The sequence below is a fragment of the Heterocephalus glaber genome, unplaced genomic scaffold (genome assembly GCF_053883595.1).
Source record: "Heterocephalus glaber isolate CG9 unplaced genomic scaffold, H.glaber_assembly_v1.0 deba00001444, whole genome shotgun sequence".
Lineage (NCBI taxonomy): Eukaryota > Metazoa > Chordata > Mammalia > Rodentia > Bathyergidae > Heterocephalus > Heterocephalus glaber.
The window spans coordinates 6,758,175-6,782,059 of NW_028258297.1; the positions used below are offsets into that span (position 1 = coordinate 6,758,175).

At 41.6% G+C, this 23,885-nt stretch overlaps 1 protein-coding gene across 3 annotated transcripts in view; it reads right to left on the reverse strand.

Annotated features, from left to right (window-relative positions):
- Positions 1-3: 3 nt before the first annotated feature.
- The window catches only part of Wbp2nl (WBP2 N-terminal like), a 47,083-nt gene continuing 23,201 nt past the window's right edge, over positions 4-23,885 (reverse strand). Inside the window, exons 6-9 of one of the 3 annotated variants that reach the window (XM_087213801.1) lie at positions 22,287-22,838; positions 19,556-19,642; positions 14,163-14,225; positions 4-179 (exon numbers count right to left, since the gene is read on the reverse strand). In XM_087213801.1, coding sequence (XP_087069927.1) covers positions 22,375-22,838 — 464 coding nt within the window. In that variant the 3' untranslated portion in view covers positions 4-179; positions 14,163-14,225; positions 19,556-19,642; positions 22,287-22,374. Of the gene's footprint in view, positions 180-14,162; positions 14,226-16,550; positions 18,577-19,555; positions 19,643-22,286; positions 22,839-23,885 lie in introns of those variants that run through there. The other 2 variants (XM_087213802.1, XM_087213800.1) reach the window with 2 other exon arrangements.

The window sequence follows — 23,885 nt, forward strand, 5'->3', positions numbered from 1 at the left end:
GTCGTGATATGAACCTGAGGCCATGGGCACTTCAGTCAGGGACTCTGGGTGACACCACAAAGCTCGCTGCTTTCAAATCTCACCTCCCATGGAAGTTGTGTGGCATCTTCTGGCCTCTTATTCTCCAGAGTGACCTGCAGATGTGCTTTCTACAAATGCTGGACGTGTCCTTCTTGACCCTGTGTGGGTGGCAGCAACACTATGAGGGAGCGTGGCCATGTTCTTTTGCCCCACAGCTTGCGCTCTGCTGAGCACCTGCTGGCCCCAGCATCCCAGGCTGCTCTCTTCTCAGCCTCACCCCATCTCCACGTCTCTCCTTTTATTATATCCCAGAATGGCTGCAGAGGACTGGGGGTTGAACCTTCACACAGAGCTACGTCTCTAGCACTTTTTCAGTTCTTACTTTGAAATAAGGTCTTGCTGACTTGTCCAGGCTGGGTTCATACTTGCAGTCCACCAATGTGGCAGACACCTCTGCTCAGTATTAGCAGGCTTATAGTGGCACAAGATTCTTGCCCTTCCATAATTCGGCTGTGTTACATTGGAAGTAGCCCAATCAGCTAAGTTCACTTCCAGCCAAGGTCAACTCGGCTCTAGCTAAATTCCTCCCTTCTGAATTAACCATTTGTTCTCTTGAGAAAGATATGCTTGTGTCCTTATTCTACAGTCCTGCCTGCTTGATACTTGTTATCAGCAGTTGTCCCAAGCCCTGCCCAGTTTCCCCCCTTCCCACACTTGTAATGAATAGCCACTGGATGTCCTGGAAGTTCTTTGTCTTTGCTGCCCAGAGCAGCTTAGATCAGCCCAAGACTCAGTTTCTCTCAAGTCTCTGTCTGTGTTTCTTTAATTTCCACTTTTCTATCTTGTGGACATCATACTGGCTTGCAGAAGGCCAGGACCACTGCGGGGGTCTCTGGCAACTCCCATTACCCTTTCCCTATACATCAAGAGTGGCAGGTTCTCAATCCCTGCTACCAAAAAAAAAAAAAAAAAAGAGTGGCAGGTTCTTGACTGGCTTCCTCTGGTTCCTGTTTCCCAAATCCTTCTCTTTGAGCTCAGGCCACAAGATGCCTGTCTCCTTTGGGGCCTCTTTTTCTCACTGGGAAAGCTGGTGGACCTCAAATGTGGGTACACCAGTGCCCCAGGCCTTGCACTGTCCTCCCTTGTGAGACCTCTTATGGATAGATCGCTCCCTCTCTCCCTCAGGGTTTTGAAATCCTTGTTTCTGGAGCATGCTATAAAGAACTTATAAGTGCATATTTTATAATGCCACTTAAGATTACTGGAGCCTTGTTGTTTAAGTCACCAAAGAAAGCTTCCTTTCCCCAGTTGGTATCTTGAGGCTACTGAGTCACTCAGGAGAACAGTGTCTACCCATCCGAGGCCTCCATCCTTGAAACCCTGATACTCTTCGTGTACCCCTAGCCTTGGGTCTTGCTTGTAGTTCTGTTCAAGCCAAATGGAATGGAATGGTGTCAGGTGGGTGCACCTCTTCCCTTGTCAACTCCAGGAAAGAAGCTGGAGATGGGTTATGGAGGAGTATGGGGTGGTTGAGACCTTGGACTTGGGAGCTGGGACCAGGCTTGAGCTGGATTTGACCGTCATTTCCCTGACCTTTCAGATCCAGAGACAGCTACACAGTTACACTGTTCACTTGCTGTGTGATTTGTCCCTTTTGCCCTGTTGCAGAATTCCAAGAGACAGGAGAGACCAAATGGGAGTCAGGAGGATTTATTTAAGGTGTACACACCAGCTCAGCAGACTCTGTTCAAAATGGCTGAGTGTTGGGCAAAGAAAAGTTTCAGCTTTTACACATTTTGTTGAGGGGGTGGTTTTTCTAGTGATGTAGCAAGTGGGTTTATGGGAATAGGACAAGGGCAGACGGTTTTATGGCTTTGCCTTGAAAGAAGGCAGTGTCTTATGAATCACATGAAAACAGAATGTGATAAACTTTGTTTATAGGACATAGTTGTTACTTTTATCTGTACCAGAACAAGAAGTTACAGCTACAGGGGAGAGGGGTGATATGGGGGGGGAACTGCCCAAGGCTGGGAAGGACTTGTATTTTTAAAATTCTGCTTCAGGGCTTGAATTTGTGATCCTCCTGTCTCAGCCACTATGCCTGGCTAGTAATTCTATATTTGGACTTTGAACCCAGGGGCACAATCTTTCAAAACTGAAAGAAATATGAAGACATTCCCAGATAAAAACTGAGAGAGTTCATCTATAGCTGACACATCCTACATGAAATGCTGAAATAAAAACGGCACTAAACAGTAGCTTGAATCTACATGATGAAATAGAGCACCAATAGATTCCAGAGCTTCCAGGGCAGAGGAGGTGAGCCAATCCCAGCACCCAGGAGGAGGCTCCCCGGCCGCCATTGCACTGCTCCCAGGGCAGAGGAGGTAAGCCATGTGGGTACCAGCAGCACGACCCCACCCACCCACCCCCATGGAAATGAGAAGGCACATAACAAGCCTCAAAAACAGACTTCCAGATCAGCTACGACAAACCCAAAGGGAAGTGACATGGAACAATCTGATACTCAACCACCTGGACTCCCTGACCTGGCAACAAAAGAGGATCTGGAAAAAATGAAATCAGAAATAATTTCTCACATAACAGCAGAGATTGTGCCCATAGTGCAAGACATGATTAATAAATCTAGAGAGGACACATGAAAAAATAGAGGAGCTGAGGAACATGACGGAATCCCAACATAGGAAACAACTGGAATCCATAAAACAGATACAAACAGATTTCCAGGAGATTAAAAACTCCATTGAAATTGTATTTGGAATTAATTATTGCTGTGTACTAAGAACTTGACCTAAATAAAATCACACAAAGCATAAAAAAAAAAACTCCATTGAACGTCTACACAGCAGAATGAAGCAATGTGAGGACAGAATTTCAGATATAGAAGATAAGATTGCAATTAGTGACCAGGAAAAGAAAAATTGCTTTAAAATTGTAAGGGACCATGAGAAATCAATCCAGCAGCTGCTAGACGATGCAAAGAAGAATAACATAAGACTGATCAGAGTCAATGAAGAAACAGGAGAGAGTGCAGATGACATAAAAAAATCTGTTCACAGAAGTGCTGGCAGAAAACTTCCCAAGCAGGGGAAAAGAACTTGACATACAGATAAGTGAGGCATATAGGACTCCAACTAGCCTTGATCAAAAAAAATCTACACATAGGCATATAATAGTTAGGATTCCAGAAACCCAACAGAAGAACAAAATTCTATAAGCAGTGAGAGAAAAGAAACAAATCACATACAAAGGAGAGCCCATCAGAATCACAGACTTCTCAATGCAAACCCTCAAGGCAAGAAGAGCTTGGAGTGATGTATTTCAAGCCCTAAAGGAAAATAGCCTCCAACCCAGATTGATGTACTCTGCAAAACTATTTTTCAAAATTGATGGAGAAATAAGATACTTTCATGATAAAGAGAACCTTAGGAACTTCATGAATACCAAACCAATACTCCAAAAAATTTTAGACAATATCCTAGGAAAAGACAATGAGGATCACAACCCCAGGAAGCCCAGCAGAATGAATACGTTGGGTGTGACAAATTAAACGCAAAGGGGGAGAATCCAACAAAAAGTCATGACAAGGCTTTTAAAACTTTTAACTTCATCTCCCTAATGAGTGTATAATTCAATCTTGTTATTGTACTAATTAGTATTTTTCTGATTCTAGAGTTGCACACCTTTCCTTGTGCTATACTGGCTATTTATCATCTTCTTGTGTCTACTTTTTAACTGGGTTGTCTATTAATGAGCTGTAAGAGTTCTTTATATATTCTGGTCATAGGTTATATGCACTGTAAATATGGTCTGTTTAAGGATTACTTTTCATTTTAATGATGTCATTTAAAGTTCTAAATTTTTATGGAATCTCATTTATCAATTTTTTTCTTTTATACATCACATTTTTTGTATCCTAGGAAGTTCTTGCCTACCCTAAATTCATAAACATTTTCCCTTATAATTTCTTCTTAAAGTTTTATACTTTTAGGCTTTCATATTTAGGCTCATAGATCCTTTCAAGTTATTTTTATGTATGAAAATAAAAGGTTGAGGTTAATTTTTTATATACGGATACCAGGTGTTCTAGTGCCGTTTGCTGAAAACATTATCTTTTCCTCTGCTCTTGAATTGAGTTTATATTCTGTAAAATGTTAATGTTAAATAATCTTTCACAACTCAGTGGACCATATATGTGTGGTTCTATTTGTAGATTCTGTTTTATTCCAATGATCTATATGTCTTTCCTTACACCAACACTGCTTTGATTACTGTGGCTTTAGAAGAAGTCTTAAAATTAGGTATTAAATGGCTTCCAACACTATTTTTTTTTCTTTTTACTTTTCTAGGTCCTTCGTACTCCTACATAACTTTTCAATTTCTTTCTTTTTTTTTTTTTTTTTTTTGGTACCGGAGATCAAACTCAGGACCTTGGGCTTGCAAGGCAGGGGGCAGAACCACTGAGCTAAATCCCCGGCCCATAACTTTTAAATTTCAATATCCAACTCTTCATTTATAGCAAGTATACATAGACCTGAATTTTTATATATACCTTGTGTTTTCTAATCCTGCTAAATTCAAATACAAGTTCTAGGGGCTCCTAGAGATTTCTTAGTATTTTCTCTGTAGATGATCATTTCATCCACATATAAAGATTTTGCTTCTACCACGCCAATCCTATCCTAATTGTGTCATTGTTATTGGCAGACTATTTTGGTTTAGGCCTATGTTTCAAAGCTTAATGACAGATGAAGAGTACGCATATCTGCCCTTGTTCCCCACCTTAGGGAGAAAGTATTGTATCTTCTCCATTCATATAAGGCATTTTTGCTGGAAGTATGGAGTACATGCCTTTGATCTGTAGAGAAGGTTCTGTTCTACTTCTAGTCTCCTGATAGCTTTTACCATGAACAGCTGTAGAATTTAGTCCAATACTTTTTCTCCAGCTACTGACAGGATCATTTGGCTTTTTCCTTTCCTCTGTTAAAATGATGACTTTTGGGGGTGGATCTTCCAATGCTGAACCAATATTGCCATCCCTATAATAAAACCACTTTCTACATGCTGCCAGATCTGACTTCTAATAGTTTGTTTTGTTAAACAAATTTCTATCTATGTTCATACTTTTTTTTCTTCTATTATCTTTATCCAGTTTTAGGATTAGCACAATGTTGATTTCCTAAAATGAGGGGAGAAGTGTTCCTTCTTTTTTCTGCTTTAAATGTTTGATATAATTTATCAGTTAAAATGTATATGAGCCTGTTGTTGTCATATAGGTAGGATTTCAAGCTGGGAATATACTTTCTTTAATAGGTGCTATTCAAATTTTATATTTCCTCCAGAGTTAGTTTCATTAATTTGCCTTCCAAGGTACTTCTTAGAAGTTGTCAAATTTATTTCAAAAAAGATTTTTGTAATACGCTTTCTATATCCTTTTAAATCCTGTAAAATCTGTGGTAATGTCTCCTAGATCTTGATATTGTAATTTTTAAAATGTATAATTGATATTGTGTAATAGGAAGAAAAGGTCTAAAGGAGCAGGGGAAGTGGGAGGTGTAGGGGAAGGGAAAAAAGGGAAAGGAAAAAATATGAGAACAGGAAAAAAATGGAAACAAAATCTTTGTAAATAGGGAGGGGTGGAGAGGGTGAAGGGAGGTCAGGGGAAGGGGAAAAAAAAAAATAAGAACCAAGATACTCATGTAATGGTACAAGATCTCAATGATGAATGTAACTGTATTTTATACCTAAAATGTACCAATAAACTTAATGGGAAAAAAAGAGCACCAATAAATGTGATTATATAGGCAAATATGAAAGATAACAGGCAGGTGTGGTGGTGGATGCCAGCACTCTGGGAGGCTGAGGCAGGAGGGCTGTAAGTTCAGCCTGGACAACTAGTGACTTAGCAAAACCGAGTCCCAGAATAAAAAATAAAAAGAGCTGGAGATGTAGGCCTTGGGTTTAACCCTCCCCAGTACCACAAAAACAAAACAAAGAGAACATAAATAATAAATATATTTTCTTGATTGATTTTTGGTCCCTGATTTAAAAGACAACTTTATACAGCAATAATTATAAATCTATGATGAACAAATAATATATAAAGATTTAATTTGTAACAATAATGGCATAAAGAAGGAAAACAGCTATGTAAATGCAAATTTTTAATATAATTGATATAAATTGGTATTAATCTGATCTGGATTGAACTCAGTTATATCTCTACCTCCTCTCCCTTGTTTTTAGGTGTTTTGAGACAGGGTCTCACTATGTAGTTTAAGGCTGGCCTTGAACTCACAGCAATTCTCTTGCCTCAGCTTCTTGAGTGCTGGGATAACAAGGTTATGCCACTAAGCCAAACTGATTATTTAAAGGTTCTGAAAACACATAGTGGGAAAAGGACAATGTTTTTAATAAATGGTACTGGGAAAACTGGATATCAATATACAGAAGTATGGGACTAGATTCCCCCACATCAATTATAAAAATAAAAATGTATTAAAGACTATAAAACCAGTAGTTGGGGATGGTGATTCATGCATATAGTCCCAACCCCTCAGGAAGCTAAGGCAGGAAGATTACAAGTTTGAGGGCAGTTTGGGCAACTTAGCAGAAGTCGTCTCTCAAAATTTAAAAAGTAAGTAAATATGAGGCATGGTGGCACATGCCTGTAATCCCAGCACTTGGGAGGTTAAGGCAGAAAGATTGGTGTGAGTTCAAGGCCAGCCTGAACTACATAGTGAGACCTTGTCTCAAAAAACCTAACTAACTAAATAAATAAACACAAAGGACTGGGGATGTAGCTCAGCATGAAGGTCTGGGTTCAATTCCTAGCACCATAAAAAAAATTTTTTTAAATCTATGAAACTATTAAAAGAATAGAGGAAATGCTTCAAGGCACTGGGATGGGCAAGAATTGTTTTTTGGATAAGACCCCAAAAGGCACAGGAAACAAAAGCAAAAATAAGTAAATGAGATTACATCAAACAAAAACTTCTGCACAACAAAAGAATCAAAAAAATAGTTGCAAACTATATCTCTGACAAGAAGTTAATCTCCAGCACATAAAATGAAAATTTTAAAAACTCAATAACAAAAACTCCAAATAACCCAAATCTAAATTGGGCAATAGACCTAAATACACATTTCTCAAAGGGAGACATACAAATGACCAACAGATATATGAAAAAATGCACAACATCAGTAATCATCAGGGAAACACAAATCAAAACCACAATGAGATAGCATCTTACTCCAGTAAGAATGTCTGTCATCAAAAAGAAAAAGATGGGCTAGGGATTTAGCTCAGTAGTGCCGTCGCCTGCCTCGCAAGCTCAAGATCCTGAGTTTGATCCCCAGTACCAAAAAAACCACAAAAGATAAGAAGTGCTGGCAAAGATGTGGAGAAAAGGGGACATCTGCCTACTGTCGGTGGAAATCTAAATTAGTACAGTTGGGGCCGGGGATTTAGCTCAGTGGTTTCGATGCCTGCTGCGCAAGCACAAGGACCTGAGTTCGTTCCCCGGTAACAAAAAATAATAATAATAATAATAAATAAATTAGTACAGCTATTATGAAAATTAGTAGGGAGGTTCCTCAAAAAACTAAAAATAGAACTACCATGTGATCCAGCAATCCCACTACTGGGTATATGGAAGAAACACTGTCACTCCCATGTTTATTTTAGCCCTAAACACAAAAGCCAAGATGGAAACACCCTAAGTGTCCATCAACTGATGTGGTAATATACACAATGGGATATTATGCAGTCATAAAAAAGAATGAAATTCTGTCATTTGCAACAACATGGATGGAACTGGAGGTCATTAGATTAAATGATATAAACCAGACACAGAGCAACAAATACCTCATGATCTCACTCATACGTGGAATACAAAAAAGTTGATCTCATAGAAGTTAAGAGAAGAATGGTGGCTAGCAGAGGTTGGGAGACAGAGAGAGGACAGGGAGAGGTTGGCTGATCGATGGGTACTATATTACAGTTAGGAGTAAGAAGCGCTAGTGCAAAGGAGAGTGACTATAGATAATGGTCACTGTTGTGGTTTATATGTAGATGTCCCCCAAAGCCTCATGTGATCCTGGGCAGGGCTTTTGATACTGATGGGCTCCTAGCTCAATGTAGGGAGGTGAAACCGACTTGCAGGCGGTGGGCTGGGGGCGTGGCCTGGAAGAGTGTGCCTCCCTCCCTCTTCCTTTGATCTCTCTGTGCTTCCTGCAGGCATGCAGTTTCTCCTCTGCCACCACCTCACACATACTTGGCAAGTGCCCTACCAATGTACTACAGCCCCAGCCCTTTTTTAAAAAAAATTTATTTTGAGACAATATCTTGCTAATTTGCCCAGGCTGGCCTTGACTTGTGATCTTCCTGCCTCAGCCTCCTGAGTAGCTGCATTACAGGAGTGCACCACTGTGCTCAGCCTTATTGGCCAGTTGTATTATCTATCTGGGGATATGTCTATTCAAATCCTTTGCTCATTTTTAATTGCATGTGAATGTTCACAGCATTTTCATAGTAAGTAGAACCCAAATGTCCATTAACTGATGAACAGATGTAGAAAATGTGGCAATCCATACAAGCCATGCCGTACATCCAAAATAATACATGGTACAACATGGATAGCCTTGAAAAACTGTGCTAAATGAAAAAAGCTGAACACAAAAGGATATATTTAATATTATGCCATTTATATGAAATGTTTTTGTTTTGTTTTGAGATGGGATTTTACTTTCTAGTTCAGGCTGCCCTTGAGCTCACGATGTAGCCCAGGCTGGCCTCCTGCCTCAGCCTCTGGAGTATTGGAATTACAGGCGTGCACCACCATGCCCAACAATATGGAACATTTATCACAGTCAAATCTAGAGAGACAGAAAGTAGAGAAGGTGTTGCCTGAGGCGGGGAGGAGGGAAAGGGAAGTCATTGCTAATGAGTTATGGGGATTCTTTCTGTGTAATGAAAACGTTCTGAAATTAGACAGTACTTATAGTTGCACAGCTATCTCTCTGTTCAAATAATGAGTGTGGTTTCTGTCTCCTACCTGGACTTGGCTATGGACATAGGGAGCCTGGGCTCAGCCATGCACAGACCATGAGAGAAACAGAGAAGTTGTGACTGGGTGGTTGCAGTGAAGATGAAGGAGGATTGGCCAGACCTCTGGAACTGTGTTATGGGCAGGTGCTGAGGCTATGGTAACACAGAGACATGGGTAAAACAAAAGCCAAGTGACTGGGGTGGTTGAAAAGTATGGTACCTGTTTCATCACAATCTCCAGTCACAGTCTAGAGTTTCTGGACTGCTGTTATGATTTAGATCTGAAATTTCCCCCAATGCCAGGCTGCAGGAGATGGCAATATTGCTTATGCCCAAAGCAGGCTGTAAGTAGTGCAGGCTGTAAAGAGTTAACCCCACAATGGCTTGTTTATAGAAGTGAGTCCAGCTGAAGCCTATGTGCTCAGGTCAGAGTAACTTGCACCCAAATTCGGTTCTCACAACTCAAACTTTCTTAACTAGAAGGACAATGTTCTAATTACAACCATATATTTTGTCTGTTCTATTCCTAATTCGAGAATGCTTTGTCTTGTCCTTTATGAGCCTTGCTTGCATTAATTTCCTCAGAAACTGCAGGACTGCACATCCTTGAACGTAGTTCTGTCCTCACACATAGCTTGCCTTTACCCCAACTGATTAGTAATAAAAATCAGTGGCTTGGACGGACCAGCACCTTTTGCTAAAGCAGCACTGGCCGTCCTGGTCCCCACTTTCTGTCACTCTTAGTTCTGTCTTTTAGGGTTTTTTTCCTCGGGGCTTGCATCATATACTGAGCAGAAGACTGGAGCCTACTCCAGAGGTCTCCAGTAACATTTCAGGGGTTCCCAGTACCAGGCATGATGGTGCACATTGTAATCCCAGCTCTGGGAGGCTGAGGCAAGAGGATTGCTGCCAGTTCAAGGCCAGCCTGGGCTACATAGTGAGAACCCATCTAAAAATAATAATAATAAATAAATAAATAAATAAATAAATAAAATGTCCCCCAAAGCCTCGTGCACTCATAGGTGGGGCTTTTGGAAAGTGGCTGGATCATGGGGTTTATAGCTGACTTGCTGTTAGGAGGCAGGGTCTCCAATTATTGGGGGATGGCCTTGAAAGACTTTTCTCTCTCCCCAGCTCCTCCCTTCACCCTCTGCATCCTGTCTCCCATGCCCTGAGCAGCTATTCCTCTGTCACACTCTCCTGCCATACTGCCCTGCCTAGGAGCCAGCAGACTACGGATTCTGCAAACTGTGAGCTAAAATAAACATTCCTCCTTTATTTTGTGGATGTCAGGCACGTATTTTATTCCAGCAATGAGGAAAGTGACTAAGAGATTTCTTGGAAAAATAACCACTGTGTTCCTGTTTAAAAAGCCTCAAGCAGACCAAACCTCCCCAGGTTCCACAGAATCATCTGTATTGACCTATGGCTTGTGCGATATAATAAACTGAGATTTTTTTTTTCTCCACTGAGAAGACTGTGCAGTTTATAGAATGAAAACAAGTTCTGCATGGTGACTTAGTTATATGTCCTAACCTATGTTTAAATTCTGGCTCTACGAAACTGCCATCTTCAACAAGCTACTGAACCTCTCCTGCTTCTACTTCCTCCTCTATCAAAGGGGAATAACAGTCCCTACACCACAGGACTGGATTAAATGAGCTAATTTATGCAAAGCACTTAGAATGGCACCTGAAGCAGTAACTATCAAGCCCGGGCTCTTCTACATGGCAGTTTTTGCCACTAAGCCTAGAAGCCCTCTGGCGTATTAAAAGCTGTGAGAAATAAAAGGCTCTCCACTTGGAAGAGCTTCTGGTCCCTCATCTCTGCCCCCAGTACCATTTAAAGAAAAATGTTAGCATTCCCACATACTCTGTTTTTCCTCCTGGACCCCACCACAGTTGTTTCCCATTTATCTATTTATTTATTTTCAGTACCAGGAATCAAACTCAGGACCTTGTGCTTGCGAGGCAGGCATGGTGCCACTGAGCTAAACCCCTGGGCCTGTTTCCCCCTTATTAATTCATGTGGTACATTTGTTACAACTGATGACAATATGGATACACTATTATTAGCTAAAGTTTTTAGGCTTTGCTCCTTATGTTGTACATTCTATGCATTGATTTGTTTGTTTTTCCAGTACTGAGGCTTGAACCCAGGGCAGTGCATGCTAGGTGAGTGTTCTACCACTGAGCTACATGCAGCCTTTAAAAAATACTTTTTTTTTTGGTACCAGGCTGGAACTCAGGACCTTGTGCTTGTGAGGTAGGTGGTGGCACCACTGAGCTAAATCCTCAGCCCTAAAAAAATACTATTTTGAGGCAGGTTCTCGCTGAGTTGCCCAGGCTGGCCTGGAACTTGGTCCTTCCACCTCAGCTTCACCGGTAGTTGGGATCACAGGTGGGCACCACCATACCTGGTTCATTCTATGGGTTTTGTTAAGTGTAATGATGTCTACTCACCATTTCTGTAGCGTACAGACTAGCTTCACTGCCCTAAAAAAAAAACGCTCTGTGCTTCATCTATTGTTCCTCTGTCCCAGCCTAAGCCCTGCAACTATTGATCCTTTCATTGTCTTCACAGTTTTGCTTTTTCAAGATTTCTTAGAGCAAGGAAGTCTTTTCAGACTGGCTTCTTTCACTTACAGTATGTGGTACGGCTCCTCCATGGCTTGATAGCTCATTTCTTTTAACTGCTGCATAGTATTCTAATGTATGAATGTATGACTGTGTATACATTCAGCTACTGAAGTACCTCTTTGCTACTTCCAGGTTTGGGCAGTTATGAGTAAAGCTGTTATAAACATTTGAGTGTAGATTTTTTGGTGGACATAGATTTTCAACTCATTTGGACAAACAAAGCAGCATGATTGTTGGAATATAAGGTAAGAGTATGTTTTGTTTTGTAAGAAACTGCTAAACTGTCTCTCAAAGAAAAGATTTAGGTCTGTCATTTCATTGTGTGTTCTATATCTCTTAGCTTTTTTGTGCCTTGTTCTGTACCTTTGATAGTCAGTGATATTTTTGTTCTTTTTTATTTTTTTAGTTGATATTTTTGTAGTGAGATGTTTTAATTTCTTTCTCATTTTCTTTTTTTTTTCCCTGTACCAGGGATTGAACTCAGAACCTTGCACTTTCGAGGCAGGCGCTGCGCCACTGAGCTAAATCCTCGGCCCTTTCTCATTTTCTTTTGTGTGCACTTTATGTAGATTTCCTTTGTGGTTACCATGGGATTTACATTTAACAACCTAAAAGGATAACATTCTAATTTGGATTTATACTAGCTCAACTTCCATGACATATAAAAATTATGTTCCTTTACCTCCATCTCCACATCTTTTGGTTGTTGATGTCACAAAACCACATCTTGTACAATGACCTCAAAATACACATTCTTTTGTGGTTGTTGTGTTTGAGACAAGAGGGTCTTGCCATGTAGCCCAGGCTGGCCTCGTACTTGCCACCACACCCAGCCCTTGCCTCCAAAATAAAAAGTAATACTTTTTATTAGTCTTTTCAATTATGTAGACAACAAATACTGGAGTAATAAACCTTTATTAAAATAATGCCTTAGCTTGGGGTGGTGGCACATGCCTATAATCCCAGCACTCTTGAGGCTGAAGCAGGAGGATCATCGAGAGTTTGAGGCCAGCCTGGGCTACAGAGTGAGTTCAAGCCCAGCCCAGTCTGAGCCCAAACTACATAGCAAGACCCTGTTTCATAAAATAAAAAAACAAAAATCAAGACCCAACTTTTATAATTGCCTGTGCAGCTATCTTTATTTCTTCATATGGCTTCAAGTTACTATCTGGTGTCATCTCATTTCACCATAAAGAACTTCCTTAAACACTTCTTTCTTGCTCTTTTTTTTAAATATCCCTTGAGTATTTCTTTTTTTTTTTTTTTTTGAGACAAGGTCTCACTGTGTAACCCAGGCTGGCCTTGAACTCACTATGTAGCACAGGATGGCCTCAAACTCACGGTGACTCTCCTGCCTCAGTCTCCAGAGTGCTGGCATCGCAGATGTGCGCCACCATGCTTGGTTTCTCTTTTGTTTTTCCCACTCTGCTATGATTTGAATGTTCCCACCAAAACTTAAGTTGATTTTTTTTTCTTATGTTGAAATTTAACCCTCACTGGGAGGTAGTAAGAACTGGGACAGGAGGGACCTTTGGAGATGATTAGGCTGTAAGGGCTCCATCCTCTTGAATTAATGGATTCATGGGTTACTGAGTTATCCTGAGAATGGATCTGTGATAAAAACCAATTTGGCTATCTTCTGTATGCATCCTTCTACCATGGGAGGCCCTGCGCCATACCTTTGGACTCCGGTCTCTACCAGCAGAGCTGGCTCCTCATCTTTGCACTTCTCAGCCTTCAAAACCATAAACTACAGCACTTGGGAGGCTGAGGCAGGAGGATCATAACAAGTTCAAGCCCAACCTGAACTACAAAGTGAGTTCAAGGCCAGCCAGATCTACATAGTGATACCTTGTCTCAAAAAACAAAAACAAAAACAAAACAAAACCATAAACTGGATAAACATTTATTCTTTATTACTTTTCTAGTCTGTCATATGAAGTTGTAGCAACAAAAATACAGACACGCTCTTTTCTGCCTCTTCTAGTTTTAACATTTATATGGTTCTATTTTCTCTCCTCCCTTATATCAATTTTACTTTTTATAAAAACTTTTTAAAAGCCAAGTGCAGTGATGCACATGTGTAATGCAAGCTACTCAGCAGGCTGAGACAGGAAGATTGCAAGTTCAAGGCAAACCTGGGCCATTTAGTGAGACTTTGTCTCAAAACAAAAAATAAAAAGGGCTGGAGATGGAGCAAGGCAGGAGATAGCCAAGGAAATGTCTGGAAAAAAAAGGGAGGACTGCCTTGGAGCTTGCTTTCTGGGCTACAGCCAACTTCTGAGTTAAACATTTAGCCCAATACCAGGTTATTCAGGACTAAATACTGTACAATGAGAGAAAGTAATCAGGTGTCTTCATTACTTTCTCATTGCTGAGACACAATACGGGACACTCATAAATTAAAGAAGGAGAGGTATATTTTGACTCACAGTTTGTAGAGGTTTCAGCCTGTAGTTAGCTGGCTCCAAGGCATGGAAGCATGGTAAAGGGGCCTGGCAGAGGAGAAAAAGCTCATGGCAGGCAGGCAAGAAGCAGAGAGGGATCAAGGGAGGAGGAGGGAGACAGACCCTTCCAGGCCACACCCTCAGTGATCATGTCCTCCAACCAGGCTTTACCTCCCAACATCACATTTAGCTGTAAACTCACCAGTGGACTGATCCATTGCTAAGCATCATGCCCCTGTGATCACCTCCCAAAAGCCCCACCATGAGCACACGATGCTTTGGGGAGACATCCAGATATAAACCATAACACCAGGTAATCAGCTTATACACAATGCCTCCAGATGTGCAGCCCACTGGTCTTCAGCTACCCTTGGCTGATCCCAGCCCTAATTACCATGTCACTGATTATGCAGTTCACACACACACACACACACACACACACACACACACACACACACCCCTCCTAGGCTTTGAACACCATGACAGTTCCTCCAAGGGCCATAAATAGTCAAAAACTCAACTGAGCATGATGGTGCATGCCTGTACTCCTAGCACTCAAGAGGCTGAGGCAGAAAGATTTCTCTGAGTTCAGGCCAGCCTAAACTACATAGCGAGACCCTATGCCAAAAGAAACAAACAGAATATACAAGAGCTCTCAAAACTCAATAACAAAAAAACAAACAATCCAATTTTGGGGCTGGGGATTTAGCTCAGTGGTTCCACCACCTGCCTTGCAAGTGCAAGGTCCCAAGTTCGATCCCCAGTACAAAAAAAAAAATTGGCCAACAGAAACAAACAAAAAAGAAGAAAGGTAAAAAACTCCACCACCTGATGAAGGGGCAGAACCACACCAATCATTGCCAGGGGCAAAACTCACACTAACCCCTCAATCCTACCCTACACCCTAATGCTTAAAACCCTCACCACCAAGCCCCTAGGAAGAGGCTGTATACTCTTCTCACTGGCCTGCTTTCACCCTGTAGAGTATACTTTCATTTTTCAGTTTTGTTTTGTTTTTATATAGGGTCTTGCTACGTAGTTCAGGCTGGCCTTCAACTCACTATGTAGCCCAGGCTGTCTCCGAACTTACGGTGATCCTCCCTGCCTCAGCCTCCCAAGTGCTGGGATTATAGAAGTGTACTACGACATGTGGCTTGTACTTTCATTTTTCAACAAATCTTTGATCGTGCTTTTCCTCTTGGGAGTCCTGCTCAATTCTTTTGTCCAGGACATCAAGAACCTGGACAAGACTCCAACTGAACACAGTGCCTTTGCACTGATCTACATCTCCAGCCCCTTTTATTTTGGGGGACAGGGTCTCACTAAATTGTCCAGACTAGGCTTGAACTTGTGATCCTCCTGCCTCAGCCTCCAAGAGTGCTGGAATTACAGGTATGTGTCACAATGCCCAGTTAATTTTAGTTGTTTCAAAATCCTAATCTGAAGCTAGATGTGATAGTGCATGCCTATAATATCCCAGCACTCTGGGAGGCTGAGGCAAGAAGACTGTGAATTTGAGCCCAGCCTGGACAACTCAGTGACTGCAAGAGACACTCAAAAAACCGAAAACAAACAAACAGACAGACATGATGTAATACATAAAAGAAACAGGTAAATAGCCCTATAGTATAAAGTTTTACATTTATTTGGCTTGGGGGAGTTAGATTATTCTCTATTTTCTATAGCTATGGGGGTCAAAGGTTAAAATTTCCTCTGGGATCCATGATTTTCTTTCTTCTTGCTTTTTTTTTTTTTTTTTTTTTTGAGACAGGGTCTTGCTCAGTCATTCAGGCTGGGCTTGAATTCACTATGTAGCCCAGGTCGACTTTGAACTCGTGGGGATCCTCCTGCCTCAGCCTCCCAAGTGCTGGGATTAAAGCATGTGCTACTCAGCTCTCTCCTTGCATTTTTTAAAATTTCCCTAGGGACTTCTTAAGTAGAGGCTGAGATGCACAGTTCTTTCCATTGTGATCCTGTTATTATACAGGAGCCCTACTGCTGTAAGATGGGGGAGAAGGGAAGCACTTTATAGTCTTATGATTAGGTCTCAGTCTTTGGTGAGCCTCTCCCCTGGACTTGTCTCTTATAAGGACTTCTCAGTTGGTTTTTTCTCTCTTTATTTGCAGCAAGAAAGCTAGAAAGTAGTTGGAGTTAGGTGTTTACCTTCCTCGGGTCTGTTAGGCTCTGGTAAAACCCCAGCCAACAGTTAGGCTCTGATTAAATAGCTCCTCTTGAGGAGAGACCTTGTTAAAACAGAACAGAATGCAGCTGGGCCTGTAATCCCAGCACGATGGAGGCTGAGGCAGGAGGATTGAAAATCCAAGCCCAATCTGGGCAAGTTAGCAGTTTAGCAAAACCCTGTCTCAAAATCAATTTTTAAAAATTTAAAAAGGGTTGGGGGTGTTGCTTAGTGCAAAAGCCCTGGGTTCAATTCCCAGTATTCGAGAATGAGGGTGAAGGTAAGGCCGAGGGTGAAACAGGCTGCCAGTATGCTTTGGGTGTATTTTCAGATCAGCTACTTTTCCACTTCGCTGAAAGCACTAAGTGATTTTTCTTCGATTTCCACTGTGTGGCCTTGACTGGACTCCTAGAAATACAACTCACAAAATGGCGGCACTCTGCAGGGCTGGGCCCCCGGAATTAATTCCCCAGCTCACCCAACGGAGCTTCAAGAAATTCAATTACAATTTAAGTTTTCCCACCTTGGTACTGGCTCCCGTGGTGAGTTTCAGTTGTTGAGCTTTTACTCTTGATAAGCTATTACAATTTTCTACATCCACCTGTCTTTCTTTCCTGTTTTAAAGACAGACGTTCACCTTAGGACTTCAATTCTCTGATGGATCTAGAAAGTTGTTGGCTTCTTAATTTTCTCAGACTCTTTTTTCCCTCCCTCCCTTCCCTCCTTTCTTCCACGTCTCCAGCCCCTGACATTTCCTTGTCGTAAGGGTGAGGGTGCTGACTTCTAAGTTTCTTACATGCCAGACTAGAAAAACCTCATCTCCTTTTTTCCCTCCTGTGAAGGGAACAGGACGATTTTCAGGCAAGGAATATTTGCCAAGGGCCAACTGCTCTCTGTCCAAGGCTAGACCACACAGCAAGACCAAAGGCCTTGGAGGTGGAGGAGTCAGAGTAATGCGGGTACCTTCCCTTATCCAGAAGCAGCAGGGCCCCTCAGGCCTGTCAGGAGCCTCTCCTAAACTGGGCAGGCCTCTACCCTAATAGTTCTGTCGCAATCCGGACTCTGTGTCTCTCCTCTTGATCATCAAGTAAAACCCAGAGGTCTAATTCTAGAACTGGGTCTGAGGGAGAGGCTCAAGAAAATTATCTCTAAAACAGTTCTTAAACTGAGATACACCACAGCCCAAACAGGGGTCTGGGGACCAGGGAAAAAGTAAGAAATCAGAGCAGCCAAGAGAAGGAGGTCTGGCTTGTCCCCCCAGGAGCCACACACAGGGTGGACCCCCACCTACTCCCATTCTATATTTTGGGGTGGGTGGGGCCTGGGACAGAGTGGACCCTTGCAAATTGAAATGAAACTCAACCTATCAGGCCATTGTAAATCCTGAGAAGGGTGTGTGGAATCCTCAGTGCACATTTCCTGGCACTGAGCAGCCTCAGTAACTCCTTGACCTGAACTGATCCTCAGGAAACCCAGGGCACCATACTGGGCATCACAACAAACAAGGGACCAGCCCACCAGCTTGTGCACTAATTTCTTCTGGCCCTCCTCTGCATGGGGAGTGAGACAACAACCTTTCCCTATTTAGGCAAATGCTCCATCAATGAGATTCAGAGACATGAGCATCAAGAAGATCCATCTTGGGCTGGGGATTTAGCTCAGTAGTTCCCCCACCTGCTTCAAAAGCAGTACCAAAAAAATAAAAAAGAAGAAAAAGATCCATCTTGCTGGAAATGGTGTTGCACAACTATAATCCCAGCACTCTGGGAGGCTGAGGCAGGAGGATTACAAATTCAACCACAGACTGGGCAAATCAGCAAATCAGCAAAACTCTATCTCAAAAAAAAAAAATTTTAAAAAGGACTTGGGATATAGCTTAATAGGGATGTACCTCAGAAGGCCCTGGGTTCAATTTGTAGTACTTCCAAAAAAAAAGTTCATCTTCTTTGGAACAAGACAATGAACAGCATGAACCAGGAAACCACAAAGCCCAGCCCAGAAGTTAAGAACCCAGCCAGGAAGTAGTTGCCCTACTGGGTGGTCCCATAGGGATCAGCACAAAGCAGTAGCTGATGTAGATCCCCTCAGAAACAGGGAAGCCAAGGCGAATGCAGATGTGTGGGACAGCATACTTTAATTGAGGTGCAAAAACAGTGACCCAAGCCTCTTCCAGTTACATGATCTTCTCTCTTCTCCTTAGGACATATTCAGGAAGGAGACCTGCTTGCCAATGAGAACCCAGAAATCAGTCTCCATCTGTCCCCGAGCTGTTGTGCAATGAGAGGTTCAGACCCCTTGCTCTGGTTGGCCTGAAAGCTGTGTTCAAGTATTTTTCTTGAGAACAGGACTTTTCTCACTCTCATATGTAGTTTGAGATCCTGGGTCTGGGGGACACCTGGAATCAAGCAGCCTTTCCACTAGTTCTTCACTTGGATGGGAGCACTCTCCCTAGGTGTCTGCATGGCCAGCTCCCCTACATCCTTTTTCCTCTAAGCCTTTACTGAAATTTCACCTTCTCAATAGGCTACGCCATTGCAACCCACCCCATGCCCACCCCTCAGCATTCTCAACCTCCTTTGCTCTATTTTTCATAGTTCTTATCACTTTCTTTTTGTCTTTGTTTTTTCTGCAGTTTCAATATGATAACGCCTAGTTATAGCATTATTGTCTTTATTGTCTGCCTCTTAGTATTTCTAGAATGTACACATTCCAAGAGCAGAGATCGTTGTCTGTTCTGGCCACTGATACGCTATGCACGCGGAAATGGCACAGAAGAGGCACTGACTAAACAGTTTTGAGTGTGTGGTGGGGAGGCACCTAGGTTCTGTCCAGCCACACACTGGCCAGCTGTGAAGCTTTAGCTCACAAGCTGAGGCAGTTTGCTTCCACCCTGGCCCCAGTCTCAATATCTACCCCATGAGACTGGGATCCAAGCATCTCCCTTGCTGGACTATGCGCGTGAAGCATCAGGAAGGGTGCTGGCCACAAGTTAATGGTTAACAAGTGGGCCATCCGATTACTGCCCCACTGAGACCCTTCATCCTCCATCTGCTGTAAGACCCCTTTACTCAGGGGTCATCACTAACACTTCAGGCCAGGGCGTCTGAGAGATCAGCCAGTAACGAAACCAATTTCTCCGACTCTTTTTCAAACAGATTTGACCATGACCCCTTTTCATATCACACCCATTAATATGTACCTGAATTCCTTGAAAAAGCTGTCCTTGACCACATAGGAGCATCTAGTTGCTTAATGGTTCCATCGAGGGTCAATCGATGACTCTAACCTGTTGTGAAGAAATATCCAAAAATTTTTAAAAGCCCTATAACACAAAACAGTTAATCACTTCTTTTTTTTTTTTTTTGGTACCAGGGATTGAATTCAGGAGCTTGCACTTACAAGGCAGGTGGTGGAACCACTGAGCTAAATCCCCAACCCAGTTAATCACTTCTTTGTTGTTTGTATAGCAAAATCTGGGGGAAAAAACCTCAAGTACCTTAAAATACAGATTGAGAAAATATTATTCTGTAACTGTGTTGTAGAATATTAGGTACCCACTATTAATATTTCTGAGTAGTTAAAGAGCTATGAAAATGTTAAATGATTTAATTGAAAAACTGTACATACTGCACAATATCAACTACATACAAGGTACGCACAGAAAAAAAATACGGATTTAAATGTCTTGTGGGCCTAGTAATACTGCAGACAGAGCTCCTGAAACCCTCCTGCAATACAACACTTAAAAATACTTTATAGAACATTTTTAAGTTCTCTTGCTTGATGAGCCTACAAGAAAGTAAAGGCCCGTGGAATTAGGAGCATGGTCACAGTGGGTGGACAGTGAGCTCTGAAGGGGATAAAACTCTGGAGAAGCCTAGAATGGTGGCCCTGAGCAGGGATGCCACCGCTCCCCAGGGAGCAGCTAGGAAACAAGTGCGGGGCGGTTTGGGTTATCACAATTGGAAGTTATCCACAACATTTAAGGGGTGAGAGGTCAAAGATGCTGGACACCCTGAAAGGCACAGGGCACCCCTCCTCCTATTGTCCTACACTCCTTCATGTCCTTCAAATGGATCTCTTGGCCGTGCTGTAGGTGGGACATGTTTACCTAACCCTATCTACATGATTTTAATATATTTACATAAGACCTTTCAGGAATTGAACCACTGTGTAAATTAAGGGAAAACTAAACCTTTTTTAATTTGGAGATTTTTCAAGGATTGTTCACTATCATGGAGAGCAACACTGCCAATGGTGTGCGTGGTATTCAAGTCATTGATACAACGTTCTCGTATCAGTGAACATTTCTGGGGTTTATACCTGCAATGAATCTGTAATGAGGGGTTTGGATGCTGGATTACTTCATTACATCTTCTAGTAGGGTTGACTCTGTACTATATTAAAATACTTTAAAATTTTACTATAAACTACTTTTACTTTCTCTTCATATTATACTTATAGAATACTGATTTTTATTACATCTTTTTTTGTTGTTGTTGAAATGATATGGAATCATGTGCAACTATCTATAAATTTCATTGAAGGCAAGTTATAAAATATTTACACTTAGCCAAACGGCTAAGTGATACAAAACATTTATAAAATATAAATATTTTTTACAAATGTTATAAAAAGGGTTCAGTCTGAGGTGGCTGAAAATCATAGTAGTAATATCCTCCCTACAACTTGTTTTTCTCATGTAAGTCTTAGAATTTTTTGCATATGTAGCATGAGGGTACCAATTTATGTATTTCCTATCAATGGACATACAAGTTATTTCTAAGTGTTTATTTGTCTGGAGACAGGGTCTCACTGCGTAGCTCAGGCTGACCTCCAACTTGCATCCATCCTTCAGCCTTAGACTCCTGAGTGCTCAGATTACAGGTGTGTACCATCACGCTCAGCAGTTATTTCTAAATCTGTACTGTTAGAAACAGTGAATCCCATGAAATCTTCCCATGTGCATTTCTGTGCACATGTGCAAGTATGAAATTGCTATATCAAGAATTTTAATATTTGTAAGTCTTTGCAGATGAAAGCAGTTTCTCATTTCTGGTCACATTTTCCTAACATTAGTCAAGTTGCTATCTTTTCAAATATCTTTTAGCCATGTTATTGCCTCAGTTAACTGACAATTCAAACTTTTTGTCCATTTCTTTTCTTTTGAGTGGTTTTGTAGCTCTTCAAATGTTTTGACTACAGGGCCGGGGATTTAGCTCAGTGGTGCTGCCACCTGCCTCAAATGTTTTGACTACAAATTTGTTTGGGTATATATATATATATATATTACTTGCTCCTAGTCGTTACCTACCTTTTAAACTTTTTGTCATACAGAAATTTAAAATTTTGATATAGTGGGGCTGGGGATTTAGCTCAGTGGTTCTGCCATCTGCCCCACAAGTGCAAGGACCCGAGTTTGATCCCCGGTACCAAAAAAAAAAAAAAATTTGATATAGTGTCATTTGATACTCATCTTTTATTGCTTTGTTCTTTTAGTCTTCTAAAGGCAGCTTTCTGTACTGCTAGACATCATTTTAACAGCTAGGGAATACTCCATTGTATGGCTATATCATAATTTATAAAATTATCAGTATTAGAAATGTAACTAACATAAAGAAGGTTGTGAAAAAGAACTGTGTTCAACGTGGTATTTTTAGTACACAGCTCAGGGCCTAGCAAACAAAACATAATAAATGTTCCTTGGATAGAGATGAGGAGAAAAGCAGAAAGGTTTTTTTCAAACTCACATTCAGGGTGTTTTAAAAAACAGCCCAACTGTCAGCTAAGTTATTGGGGAATTAGCCCTACAGTACTACTCTTCCTTTAGCCCAGCTAATAAAGAACTGGCTCTGCTTTTAAAATGTAGGCCTGGAAGTAAAGCTTAGCTCCTCCGCTACGATCGCCATTCCACAGGGAGGGGCACCTACCTGCGCTGGGCCTGTGATCATATACCTAAGGCCTCCTTAGCTTGACTTCAATTTTAGGGTGCTACTTTGCCCGGTGAATCTTCAAGGTTTACATGTCGGGAGGTGAATGGGCCTGAGAAGATGAGGAAGAAGAACCCCCATATCCAGGACTCTGGGCTGCCACAGACTCAGGACGTCCAACTCCAGAGTCGGCCAGCGGGGCTCTGGACCCGGAAGGTGGGGTTTCCCGTCCAGAAAAGGGGGCGCTAAACCCAGTAGGCGGGGCTTCGTATCTGGGAGGTGGGAACTTGGATCCTCCAGGTTGAGCTCCGTATCCCGGAGGCGGGGTTTCGTATCTGGGAGGCGGGGCTCCATAGCCTCCACGTGCAGCTCCGTAGGCCCCTGGCGGAGCTCTGTATTCGGGAGGCGGGACACCATATCCCCCGAGTGGAACTCCGTAGCCGGGAGGCGGGGCTCCGTAGCCCGCAGGTGACGCTTCGTATCCAGCAGGTGGGGCTCTGTATCCCGCAGGGGGCGCTCCGTATCCTGGAGGTGGAACTCCATAGCCCATAGCTAGGAGTGCCAATGAGAAGGAAGAAAAGTTCAGTTACTCTGAGGACGAGGAATAAGTGATAAAGAAAAACAGAAAATAATGCTAAAGTCAAATAACAGAAGAGAATTCACTCAGAATAATGCTAAAACATTTCTTGTAATCACCACCAGCTGAAGGCTTTATCATTGTGTGTTGTGGAGAGTTTCAAATTAACATGAAAACAACCCTATCTGTACATATTTTCCTTAATACAGTTTGTTTGATAATGAATAAAGTAACATGCTCAATGGGGAATATTTGGGAAATGAATAAAGGTCAATAGATAAAAAAGGCACCTATAATTCTATCACCAAAGACAAATGCTCTAATATTTTGACATTATTTGTAGACTCTCTGAATAACTTTCATACAATCGTGATCATATTGACTTTTTTTTAATATTGACTTTTGTTGTTCTTGTTTTGATACTGGGAATAGAACTCTGGGCCTTCACATTGAGCTATATCCCCAACCCTTTTCTTTATTTGATACAGGGTTTTGCTAAGTTGCCCAGGCTGGCTGGAACTTGTGATCTTCCTGCCTCAGCCTCCCAGAATGCTAGGATAATAGGTGTGTGCCACTACACCTGGTTGACCATATAATGTTTTACCTAATTTTTTTCTGTTGTTATTACAAGAAATTTCTTTATATAATTAATTTACTTCATACACTAAAAGCTGGATACTATTTTATTGTATGGATAGGTGCTACTTAATTTCTCCAATATCAGAGAGCATGTTGTTTCCAAATTTACAATTAATACTACAAGACATATGGCTTTCATTTCCTTGGCTATATTCCCCAAAGTGATTTAACTGGGTCAAGGTGAATGGATAATTGTAGTTATTTTGCTGTAATCCATATGTATGCTTAAGCTCACAACTTATAATATAGTAGATGATAAGTAAATAACATTTCATTCATTCTTCATTATGGATCATTTGTCTTTTTTTTAAAAGAAACCTCCAAGTATGTAAATGAAATAAATCAGATAACAATTTCAATCAAGACCTTGGTGTTCAAAGCAG